Source organism: Vipera ursinii (genome assembly GCF_947247035.1).
Source record: "Vipera ursinii genome assembly, chromosome: 3".
Classification (NCBI taxonomy): domain Eukaryota; kingdom Metazoa; phylum Chordata; class Lepidosauria; order Squamata; family Viperidae; genus Vipera; species Vipera ursinii.
In genome coordinates, this window is record NC_139516.1 from 4,932,569 (window position 1) to 4,945,303 (window position 12,735).

The 12,735-nt window shown below is 44.1% G+C and overlaps 1 protein-coding gene across 10 annotated transcripts in view; it reads right to left on the minus strand.

Moving 5' to 3' along the window:
* Window positions 1-4,900: 4,900 nt before the first annotated feature.
* The window catches only part of UCKL1 (uridine-cytidine kinase 1 like 1), a 58,076-nt gene continuing 50,241 nt past the window's right edge, over window positions 4,901-12,735 (minus strand). For 6 of the 10 annotated variants that reach the window (XM_083360874.1, XM_083360876.1, XM_083360880.1 and 3 more), the window contains 5 exons: window positions 11,447-11,509; window positions 9,898-10,020; window positions 8,536-8,643; window positions 7,032-7,188; window positions 4,901-5,343 (listed from right to left, as the gene is read on the minus strand). In XM_083360874.1, the coding sequence (XP_083217000.1) occupies window positions 5,267-5,343; window positions 7,032-7,188; window positions 8,536-8,643; window positions 9,898-10,020; window positions 11,447-11,509 (528 nt within the window). In that variant the 3' untranslated portion in view covers window positions 4,901-5,266. Of the gene's footprint in view, window positions 5,344-7,031; window positions 7,189-8,535; window positions 8,644-9,034; window positions 9,178-9,897; window positions 10,021-11,446; window positions 11,510-12,735 lie in introns of those variants that run through there. The other 4 variants (XM_083360877.1, XR_014492266.1, XM_083360881.1 and 1 more) reach the window with 4 other exon arrangements.

The following is a 12,735-nucleotide window of genomic DNA, read 5'->3' on the forward strand; positions in this document are numbered from 1 at the left end:
TCTATCTTATCTATATCTATCATCTATCTATATTTATCTATCTATATCTATCATCTATCTATCCCTATTATCTCTATCTATCTATCTATCTATCTATCTATCTATCTATCTATCATCTATGTATCTATCTATGTATCTATCTATCATCTATCATCTATCTCTGTCTTTCTGTCTATCTATCATCTGTTTGTCTATTATGTATATCTATCATCTATCTATCTATCTGTCTATATCTATCTCTATCTCTGTCTGTCATCTATCTCTGTTTATTATCTATATATCATCTATCTTTCTTTTTCTCTTTCTTTTCTATCTTATCTATATCATCTATCTATATTTATCTATCTATATCTATCATCTATCCATCCCTATTATCTATCTATCTATCTATCTATCTATCTATCTATCTATCTATCTATCTATCATCTATCTATCTATCTGTCTATATCTATCTCTATCTCTGTCTGTCATCTATCTCTGTTTATTATCTATATATCATCTATCTTTCTTTTTCTCTTTCTTTTCTATCTTATCTATATCATCTATCTATATTTATCTATCTATATCTATCATCTATCCATCCCTATTATCTATCTATCTATCTATCTATCTATCTATCTATCTATCTATCTATCTATCTATCTATCATCTATCTATCTATCTGTCTATATCTATCTCTATCTCTGTCTGTCATCTATCTCTGTTTATTATCTATATATCATCTATCTTTCTTTTTCTCTTTCTTTTCTATCTTATCTATATCATCTATCTATATTTATCTATCTATATCTATCATCTATCCATCCCTATTATCTATCTATCTATCTATCTATCTATCTATCTATCTATCTATCATCTATCTATCATCTGTTTGTCTCTCTGCCTATCATGTGCGTGTCTCTCTGTCTATGGCAAAATATGGCACAGGAAACAAAATGGGGATGAAACATACACGAACTCTCTGGTGCCTTCCAAAGAGGCCGAGGGGCTGGGCGGGGCGGGGGGGCTCACGAGTGTGGGCTAGCAGTGGAAACCCACAATCATTTACTCACTGAGCTGTGAAACTCAGGGGTCAATATTGAGTCACACCGAAAGCAAAGAAAAGAAAATGGGACTTTGTGGTTCAGCTTCTTGTGTCAGGCGGTCCATCCTGTTAAGCCAAAATGTTTGGTGGTTTGAGCGCTCTACAACGTTCAACCTTGATAATTTTCAGATGTGTGGATTTCAACTCCCAGAATTCCCCCAGCTAGCATAGTGGATATCAATTTCCCAGAATCCCCCAGCTAGCATAGTGGACTTCAAATCCCAGAATCCCCCAGCTAGCATAGTGGACTTCAACTCCCAGAATCCCCCAGCTAGCATAGTGGACTTCAGAATCCGCCAGCTAGCATAGTGGCCTTCAATTTCCCAGAATCCCCCAGCTAGCATAGTGGCCTTCAGTTTCCCAGAATCCCCCAGCTAGCATAGTGGCCTTCAATTTCCCAAAATCCCCCATCTAGCATAGTGGACTTTAGTTTCCCAGAATTCCCCATCTAGCATAGTGGACTTCAGTTTCCCAGAATTCCCCAACTAGCATAGTGGACTTCAACTCCCAGATTCCCCCAGCTAGCATAGTGGACTTTAGTTTCCCAGAATCCCCCAACTAGCATAGTGGCCTTCAATTTCCCAGAATCCCCCATCTAGCATAGTGGACTTTAGTTTCCCAGAATCCCCAAACTAGCATAGTGGACTTCAACTCCCAGAATCCCCCATCTAGTATAGTGGACTTCAACTCCCAGAATCCCCTAGCTAACATAGTGGCCTTCAATTTCCCAGAATCCCCCATCTAGCATAGTGGATTTCAACTCCCAGAATTCCCCATCTAGCATAGTGGCCTTCAATTTCCCAGAATCCCCCATCTAGCATAGTGGACTTCAGTTTCCCAGAATTCCCCAACCAGCATTGTGTGGACTTCAGTTTCCCCAAATCCCCCATCTAGCATAGTGGACTTCAATTCCCCAGAATCCCCCATCTAGCATAGTGGACTTCAATTTCCCAGAATTCCCCAAACAGCATTGTGTGGACTTCAACTCTCAGAATGCCCCAGAATTTCAGCTGCCCCCCCGCCCTCTTTTGTGCTGTGCTTAAGATAGTCTGAATAAGCCTAACCCTTTTGCCTAAGAGCGAACCGCCTTTGCGCCCAAGCCACCTTCCGCCTACGTCAACTCTCTTTCGAGGTGATTTTTTTTTCCATTCTGGAGGTTCTGCTTTTCAAAGGCTTCAGCCGATTGTGGCTTCTGTCTCTCTAAGAGGCGAGATTGGTATCTTGGGGTTGGCTTGAATTCTCTCCGGCAACTGGTTTTTCTGGTCACTGCTAAGAGGAAGGGCAAGGCGAGATTCGAACAGGGCGTTGTGCACTGCTAGGGCCGGCAGCCACCCACACACTTTTTCCATTGCAAGTGACGACACCGAGCATCGTTGAGATGTCGAAAAAGCAGGCACAGGCAAAATTTAGCCCCTGAATTTACATCGGGCGTGGTTATACGTTGCAGATTTTTAAAAAGGCTGGAGCTTTGATCTATATCAGTGTACCTAGATTAGTATTTTTTTTCCTCCTTTGCCCTGGCTCTGATGACCCCCCAACGTGGGCAGAGATGGAAACTTAATCAAGACAGAAGCAACCTAAAACCATGGCTTTTTTTTTCTCATAGAACGCTCAGAACGGAGTTCCGGCACCTTTTTTTGGATGGAACCTTGTAGGGTAGGCAAGGCGGGTTGTATATGACATGTGTGAGTTCCGGCACCTTTTTCTTTTACAAAAAAAGCACTGCCTAAAACTAAGGAGAAATTTCTTGACAGCGAATGACTTGCCTTCAGGAGTTCTGGGTGCTCTAGCACGGGAGGTTTGTAAGAAGAGATTGGACAGCCATTTGTCCCTGATGGGATAGGACAGGGGTCTTCAAACTTGATTCTCTAGGGCAGGGGTTCTCCAAATCTGGCAACTTTTAAGACTGTGGATTTCAACTCCCAGAATTCCCCAGCCAACATGTCTGACTCAGGGTTTCTGGGAGTTGAAGTGCACAGGTCATAAAGTTGCCCACCCTTGTCCTACCTATACCAGGGGTCTTCAAACTTGGCCCTTTTATGACTTGTGGACTTCAACTCCCAGAATTCCTCAGCCAGGCATGCTAGCTGAGGAATTCTGGGAGTTGAAGTCCATGAATCATAAAAGGGCCGAGATTGAAGACCCCTTACAGGAATGATTGTTTTGATTTTCAGGTGCTTAAGTGACTTCTAATCCAGCCAGACAATTTGGTTATTGGCTAAATTCACCTAGAAATAAGGAGAAACAGGGGTCTTCAAACTTGGCCCCTTTATGACTTGTGGACCTCAACTCCCAGAATTCCTCAGCTAGTATGCCTGGCTGAAAAATTCTGGGAATTGACGTCCACAAGTCATAAAAGGGCCAAGTTTGAAGACCCCTGGTATAGGACAAGGGTGGGCAACTTTAAGACCTGTGCTCTTCAACTCCTAGAAACAATGAGTCAGACATGTTGGCTGGGGAATTCTGGGAGTTGAAGTCCACAGTCTTAAAGTTGCCAAATTTGGAGAACCCCTGCCCTAGAGAATCAAGCACAAGGGATCTATCTGTTCACCTAGTCTTTCAACCTACCTCAGAAGAAGATAGGCAAATGGCTAACAAATTAAGCTGAAGGAGAATCCATAGCAGTCTTCCAATATCTCAGGGGCTGCCCCAAAGAAGAGGGAGTCAAGCTATTCTCCAAAGCGCCTGAAGGCAGGACGAGAAGCAACGGATGGAAACTGATCAAAGAGAGAAGCAACCTGGAACTAAGGAGACATTTCCTGACAGACAGTGAGAACAATTAACTAGTGGAACAGCTTGCCTCCAGAAGTTGTGGATCCTCCAACACTGAAAATTTTTAAGAAGAGATTGTACAACCATTTGTCCAAATGGTATAGGATGCCTTATATATCAGGGGTCTTCAAACCTGGCCCTTTTATGACTTATGGACTTCAACTCCCAGAATTCCTCAGCGAGCGTGCCTGACTGAGGAATTCTGGGAGTTGAAGTCCACAAGAAGGGGGGTCTTCAAATGTGGCCCTTTTGTGACTTGTGGACTTCAACTCCCAGAATTCCTCAGCCAGCATGCCTGGCTGAGGAACACTGGGAGTTGAAGTCCACAAGTCTTAAAGTTGCCAAGGTTGCCCCCCCCACCCCATTTCTGATTTAGCAGTTCGGTAAATGGTAGCCCTGCCTCATAGATTGTTGTTGTTGTTTCCAGCTTTAATAGAAAAGTCGTCTTGTGCAACCACCTTCCACAAGCAGTGTGTGTGTAAGTTAAGTGTAGCGTGTCAAATCTTCCACTTCACCATCACCCCCTCCGCTCGACAAACAAACGGGTTTTTCATTCTTTTTAGCCAGCAGAAAATATAGCCAGTCCTTGACGTACAACCACAATGGAGTCCTAAATTTACGCTGCTAAGCAAGACAGCCGTTAAGTGAATTTTGCACCCATTTTGCGACCTTTCTGGCCACGGTTGTTAACTGAATCACTGTACTTGTTAAGATGGTAACACGGTGGTTAAGAGAATCAGGCTTCCCCCTCTGACTTTGCTTTGTCAGAAGGTCGCAAAAGGGGATCACATGACCCCGGGACGCTGCGACCGTCATAAATATGAACCATTCGTCAAGCGTCTGAAATCACGTGACCAGGGGGAACGCTGCAGAAGTCATCAGCGGGAGTCACCATTTTAAGTTGCCTTTTTCAGCGCCGCTGTAACTTCAAACGGTCATTGAATGAATAGGAGTAAATTGAGGGCTATCTATTTGCTCATCAGACCAAATCTTGACACCTGCCTGGCTTTGCAATTCTGGGTAAGAAATGACAAGAGACCAGAGTGAAATACTCACAGCTTTGCCAAGGAAGTGTGGTGTGTGTTGTTTTTTTTTAATAAAATAAGTTATATTAAATTTTTTTAAAAAAATTAAAATAAACTGCTTCTGGACTCGAAGACACTCGTGCATACTTAAAAAAAAAACAAAAGCCAGGTGCCACTCTCTTACCCTGCCGCCCCCACTCCCCTCCTTAAAAAATACTCCTTCAGCTTCTGATGCAAAACGAAGAAGAAAAATATAATAGCTGCTTTGCAAAATATTCTCTCTTTTTTTTAAGCGTTTGGAGATTTACGGCGGAGTGCACGAGGGTATGGGTTAAGATGGGGATGCAGAATTTGCCACTGCTTCAGAGCAGTTTCTTTACAATAGTCAAGAGTCCAGGATGTCTTCCTCGTCGCTCCAATTTGGCGGGGCGTCCGTGCCAAAGTAACGGTCTCCAAAATTTCCTAGAAAACAGCAGGAGAAACGCTAAGATTCACATTTATTAAGTAGGATTCCACGACGCCCATAAAACTGCGTTCCCACAACACGTTTACCTTGCTTGGTGAATTTGAGAGTCAACAAGGAAGCCGGCAGGATTTTGCAAATTAGGCTCATGCGAGGTCCTCACATAATGACCTAGAGCAGGGCTGTCAAACTCGCAACGTCAGGTGACGTCTTGCGTTGTATCGTGAGTTTTTTTCCCATCGCTGGCAAAGGGGTGGGCGCAGTTTTGGCATAACGCATCCTGTCCGCGGGCCGGCAGTTTGACACCCATGATCTAGAGTTATATCCTTAATGTTGGCTACCAAGAAGTGCTATTGCTAAGCAGTGCAGTCACATAATGCGACCTCCCAGCCTTCAAACTGGGAAAAAAAACCCACTGTCCTGTAGTCTTCTTGTGAGGAGTAGCTGTCCGGAGCACATGTGGGCAATCTCCCGTCTTCTCCTTATCCAGAGAGGTTCTAAGGAACTGGACTACTTACCAGTTCCTTGGTCTTTGCACAATCGTTGGTTCCACTATCACCAAACTCTCTTCATTATGCCATACCTCCCCAAGATGTCCCCATGATTGTTGAATAATCAAGGTAATACTCCCTACCCTACACATTGACGTGTAGGAGGACAGAAAAGGGGATCACATGACCCCTGGATGTTTTTATGCAGCTGTCATAAAAACATGTCACTTGCTAAAAGTCTGATTTTTGATCACGTGACCATGGGGATGCTGCAACAGTTGTAAGTGTGCCCAAAGATGCTTTTTCACGAGGCAACTGGACTTGCTTGTTTTTCTTTGAAGACGTTTCGCTTCTCATCCAAGAAGCTTCTTCAGCTCTTCAGCTTCTTGAATGAGAAGTGAAACGTCTTCAGAGAAAAAGCAAGAAAGTCCAGTTGCCTTGTGAAAAAGCATCTTTGGGATAACTATGACCTGGATAACTGAGAATCTCCCTAGACAATTTTAAGTGTGAAAAACAGTCATAATGTTGTCATTCAGGGTCAGGCCTGTGGGTTCGGCAGTTGGGTCGGACGACTCAGAGGAGGAGGAGGAGGGGAGTGTTGAAGAGCTTGCTGAGGGGGTTGGACAGCTTGATGAGAGCCCTCAGCCAGGACCCTCTCACCTGGTCACGACGCAGACCCAGCTGTGTGAGCCTGACAGCGTGGATGAAGATGACCCACAGCTGGCCCTGTTCAAGGATGCCCGACGCAGGAGGCAGTCAATCAGGAGTAAACAGAGGAAGGCAATGGGGCTCCTCGGAAGGAGGCAGAGAGAAGCCACGCCCTGAACTGTATAAAAGGGGGAATGCGTGGGAGGGCTGGTTTGCTGAAGGCAACCGCTTGAAAAGCTCCTGTTTCTTGGTTTGTCTTGTTCTATTTGTTTTTGTATCAATAAATTTGGCAGGCGTAATTCCAGCCTCTTGCCTTCTTGTAAAAGGGGTTGTCCCTGCTTTTTCTGCAGGGCCGGTAGTAGGCTGGTACAGAACACATAAGTCACTTTTTTCAGTCCTTGATAACTTCAAACGCTCACTAAAAGAACTGTTGTAAGTGGAGAACTACCTGCATTTCCCCGTATTCCAACCAGCTTTTTCCCTAAATCCTCCCATCCATTCGTGTCTTATGGTCACAACAATTTTACATCCCAGATGGAACCGCTCACCAATACCAGGGATGATGCGAAAAAGGTCATTCACTTTCTTGTCCACAGCAGTTGTGATGATCCTGACTTGTGGAAAGGCATAGGCGACGGAGTGGACGCCCATCTCGGCCATCAACAAGGAGAGAAGAAAAATCTTATCCTCTGGAACGTCGTGATCCTAATGGAAACAAAGGGATTTCAGTCTCTCTTTCAATCCTAGCTTTACTTTCTGGTTTACTCGTAGATCACCATTGAGCCCAAAATTTCTGCCGCTAAAGTAAGGCACTTAAGTCAGTTTGCCCCATTTTACGACCTTCTTTTGCCACCATTAAGCAAATCACTGCAGTTGTTAAATGAATCACGCAGTCTTTAAGTGAATCTGGATTCTCCCCCTTTGTTGGAAGCCACCTGGAAAGGTCACAAAATGGCGATCACATTTACCCCGAAACGCTGCAACCATCGTAAATACATGCCAGTTATCAAGTGTCTGAATTTTGATCCTGTGACCATGGGTATGGTGTGACGGTCATAAGTGTGGAAAAATGGCCATAGGTCACTTTTTTCAGTGCCATTGTAACTTTCAATGGTCCCTAAATGAACGGTTGCAAATTGAGGACTATGTATAGATCAGTGATGGCAAACCTTTTAGAGACCGAGTACCCAAACTTCAACCCAAATCAACCACTTATGTATGGTCGGGTGCCGGGTGGGCGTGGCCCATTGGGTGGGCGTGGCTGGGTAGTAACAGCAGACTGGGTGGGACTAAAAAGTTCAATCAATCAATTCCAACTTTGCAAGATCTTTTTTTTTCCTGCAAGAAGTTGAAACTGATTGATTGATTGAACTTTTTTTTTTTGCACATGGTGGCGGAGGCCTAAAGCAAAAAGGTTTTATAAAACCCAGCTGAAGGCCTAGGACTGGGGCGATGGCGCACGTGCCATAGGTTCACCACCACGGGTATAGATAATATAAAGCAAAACAAAACAAAATAAAATAAGTCAAATCAATAAAAATCAATAAAATAAAATAATAAAATAAATAAATAAAATAAAATAAATCAAATCAATGAAATAAATAAATAATAAATAACTAATATAATAAAATAAATCAAATCAATAAAATAAAATTAATAAAATAAATCAAATCAATAAAATAAAATCAATAAAATAAAAATAAAATAAAATAAATAATTAAAATAAAATAAATATAAATATAAACTTCAGTGGCACACATTCAAATTATTTATAATGATATTCCTCCAATTCACGTGTTATTTGGCAGGTCATTCTGAAAATCCTTTAAAAAGCCAGAATTATTATTATGCCCATCCTGCAGATGAGAGAACTGAGGCTCAGCACTCGAAGTTCAGTCACCGGAGCAAGTGCCGGGGATAAGGGTGGGCAAAAACATTGTAACTTTGGATCCAAGTCATAAGTAGCTGCAAGATAGGTCTGTGGCAACTTCTAACAATTGCTAACCAGCCTTGTTGTAAGTTGAGGACTACCCAGATCCTCATTTCCCTTACCAGCAGCACCCTCACGGCCATCATGGCCGCTGCCCCCGTGGAGACGGTGCAGTCCATCAAAATCACGTGATCTTCACTGATGTCCTTTGGGAGTCTCAGGTAGTGTAGCTGAAAGGGAAGAGACACAGACGAGAGGGGGCAAGCAAGGAGCGCCTGAGAGATTTACTTATGTATTTATTTATGTACAGGTAGTCCTCGACTTACAACAGTCTGTTTAGTGATATTCAAAATTACAACGGCACTGAAAAAAGTGACTTATGACCATTTTCTCACACTTAATGACCGTCGCATTGTCCCGTGATCAGATGCTTGGCAACTGACTCACATTTATGACGGTTGCAGCATCCCGGGTGATGTGATCCCCTTTTGCGACCTTCCGACAAGCAAAGTCAATGGGGGAAGCCAGATGCACTTAACCACCATGTTACTAACTTAACAACTGTAGTGGTTGGCTTAACAAATGTGGCGGGAAAAGTTGTCAAAATGGGCCGAAACTCACTTAATCAATGTCTCGTTGAACAACAGAAATCTGGGGCTCAATTGCGGTCGTAAGTCAAGGACTGCCTGTGTATTTATTCCTTACAAGGATTTCTATCGTGCTTTTTTGCGGTAAAATTCCTGCTTTCAAAGCGCCTTCAAGATCTGTGTACAACAATGCAACAATATTACTTGAAAACAAAGGACAAGCAGTTCAGTTGTTGTTGTTGTTTTACTATTTATTACACAACTGTGTAACATCATCAGTGCTGGCGATTGTGGGGTTTGCTCCCTGTTTATAAACAGTCGCTTGCTCTGCCAGGGGACGATTTTCTCCTTGGGAATTCCTTGATTAAGATATAGTTTTCTGCTCGGCTGTTTGTCTGGCGTTAATCCCTGCTTATCTGGGTGTAGGCTGCTGGAAAGGACGTGTTCTGGTCTTTTCATTTCATATACACATATGAGTATGCACACACACACACACACACACACACATACATACCCTAACCTACATCCAGATAAGCAGGGGTTAACACCAGACAAACAACCAAGCAGAAAACAATATGTATAATTTTTAATTAAAACTTTTTTTAAAAAAATAATATATTGGGGGGGAAAAGTTAACTGTTTTAAAAATAGCTCAGGTAGCCTGAAATCGGGGGAAACAGACTAAACTACAATCCACTCATTTCTCTCTGTCAGACAAACGAACGTTAAACAGATCCAATGTGGCTGACTGGGGAATTCTGGGAGTTGAAGTCCACGCAACTTAAAAGATGCTGAGGGCTCAGGGACACGGTTTCCGGTGGAGAGCTAACCAATAAACCAATCGCGAAGCGCGTTGCTAAGAGGTCCTGAATCGTCCATGGGCTTCGGCCTTATTACCTCAGGCTCTCCCGTGTATCGGTTTGTCTGAATCAGGATGGTGCCGATCCGGACATCCTTGCAAACGGCCCTCAGGGCTGGCTCCATGGTCTCTCCAGCCCTCAAGATGGAGACGCCGGTGATCTGGAAGAGAGAGACGGTGCAATTCTGCCAGCCTTCCACGTAACCGTGGTTTCCGCCTTCTCTGGGTTAGACGGAAGCTCAGAGATTGATTTCTCTCTTGTTACCTCTAGGCAGACAATGGTCTGCTCCAGGAAAGCAGGAAGGCTCACTTTGATAAAGAGAAGAGAACATCTGGACCTGGTTGCTTTCTTTCCTCCCTTCCTCCCTTTTCTCATCTTCCTTCTTTCCTTCCCCTTCCTTCCTCCCTCCCCTCTCTCCTTTCTTTTCTTCCCCTTTCCTTCCTTCCTCCTTTCCTTTTCTTCCTCCCTCATCTTCCTCCTCCTTCCTTCCTTTATCCCACTTCCCTTTCTTTTCTCCCTTCCTCCCTTTCCTCCCTTTCTCCTCCCTTTCCTCCCTCTTCTCATCTTCCTTCTTTCCTTCTCCCTCCTTCCTTCCTCCCTCCCTTCTGTCTCTCCTTTCCTTCCTCCCTTCCTTCTCTTCCTTCTTTCCTTCTCCTTCCTTCCTTCCTTCCTCCTTCTTTTCTCCCTCTCTCCCTTCCTTTCTTCCCTCTTCTCTTTTCTTTCCTCCCTCCTTCCTTCCTTTCTTCCTCCTTCTTTTCTCCCTCTCTCCCTCCCTCCTCTCTCCCTTTCCTCCCTCCCTCCATCCTCTTCTCGTCTTCCTTCCTTCCTCCCTTCCTCTCCCCCTTCTCTCCTTTCTTTTCTCCCTCCCTCCTTCCTTTCTTCCTCCTTCTTTTCTCCCTCTCTCCCTCCCTCCCTCCTATCTCCCCTTCCTTTCCTCCCTCCCTCCCTCTCTTCTCACCTTCCTTCTTTCCTTCTCCTTCCTTCCTCCCTTCCTCTCCCCCTTTCTTTTCTTCCTCCCTCCCTCCCTCCCTTACCTCTTCCATCCATCTCACAATACACTGGACTCTGGGCCACATTGAAAGACCAAAATTAAAACATACCAAATTAAATTAGCCTAGATCTAACACCCAAATGAATTCAGAGGTTCTACACTGTTAGAAAAATACTTAAAATGGTTTTCAAATCTCTCTCAATCTCAATCTCTCTCTCTCTCTCTCTCTCTCTCTCTCTCTCTCTCTCTCTCTCTCTCTCTCTCTCTCTCTCTCTCTCCTTCTCTCTCTCTAGCCACAAAGAAGAGGGTACTGATGTTATCAGATCCCTGGATGGGGTGGAGGGGCATTTTCGTTACGGTTCCTGCGCTGTTGGGTGGCTCTATATCTTTGTGTTTCCATTTTCCGCTCTGAATTCTTGCTGACGCTGCTCTAAGAATTTTAGGAACTGCCCGAGGCACTCTTGATTAAAACAGCCTTACAAAAATAAGATTTTTAACCTAAATGCAAAATGCCAACAATCCACACAAAAAAATTACGGGCTAATGAACGGTCACACAATTTTCTTTTCCAAGATCTCTGGCTGGTTCGACTTACTTGCTTCCCACTGTATGTACAGCCTTCGTAGTCCTGGCCTTGCGGCGTTTGCACTGTGCAGCTCTGGAGGCAAAAAAGGAGAATGGCATAAATTAAATAATAAATATGGGTGCTCCTCGTTGCAAGTTATGACAGATGCCAAAAATGGTCCTTGACAAGCAGGCAGCCCCTTACCACCTGTGGGCCCTTGGCAACAGGCCCACTTTTGCAGCTATTTGTAGTGTCTCATGGGAACATGACCATGATTTGACAGGGTTGTTGTTGTTGTTTTTTTGCCAGGCACCGGAGTTTACAGTACTTTGTTTCTGGCAAAAAATAAAATAAAATCCATCACTGTGGACAATGGGTTCACTTAAGGACCACTGCATGCAAACTCTGATTTGGATAAAACCCTATTAAGAGGTTGCACCAGTGATCCTGTTTTAGGCTGACTGTTGCAGCAAATCAACGCATTATGCACTCCTGTGGACAGACAAAAGAATTCAGAATTGTATTCCAACAGAGTTGGAAGGGACATTGGAGGTCTTCGCAGACCCTATACTTTTCTGGACAAATGGCTGTCCAATCTCTTCTTTAAAAGCTACAGTGATGGAGCACCCGCAACTTCTGGTAGCAAGCTGTTCCACTGGTCAAATATTTTAACTGACAGGAAATCTGCCCTTAGTTCTAGGCTGGTTTTCTTCTTGATTAGTTTCCATCCATTACACCTTGTCCTGCCTTCAGGTGCTTTGGAGAATAACTTGTCCCCCGCTTCTCTGTGGTAGCCCCTCAAATATTGGAAGAACTGCTAACGTGTCACGCCAGTTCTTCTCTTTGTTAGACTCAATATATCAGTTCCCACAACTTCCCATCATGTGGCTTAGCCTCCAGTCCCTTAAATCACCAGTTATGACTCCCTTTTCTCTTTCTAGAATCTCAGCATCATTTTTGGGTTAGGGTGACCAAAACTGGATGGTGTATTCCAAGTGTGGTCTTATCAAGGGATTGTTATTGTTAGTTGCGAAGTCGTGTCCGACCCATCGCGACCCCATGGACAACGTTCCTCCAGGCCTTCCTGTCCTCTACCATCTTCTGGAGTCCCTTTAAGCTCACGCCTCCTGCTTCAGTGACTCCATCCAGCCACCTCATTCTCTGTCATCTCCTTCTTCTATTGCCCTCGATCTTTCCCAGCATTAGGCTCTTCTCCAGTGAGTCCTTCCTTCTCATTCGGTGGCCAAAGGATTTGAGTTTTAGCTTCAGGATCTGGCCTTCTAAAGAGCAGTCAGGGTTGATCTCCTCTAGGACTGACC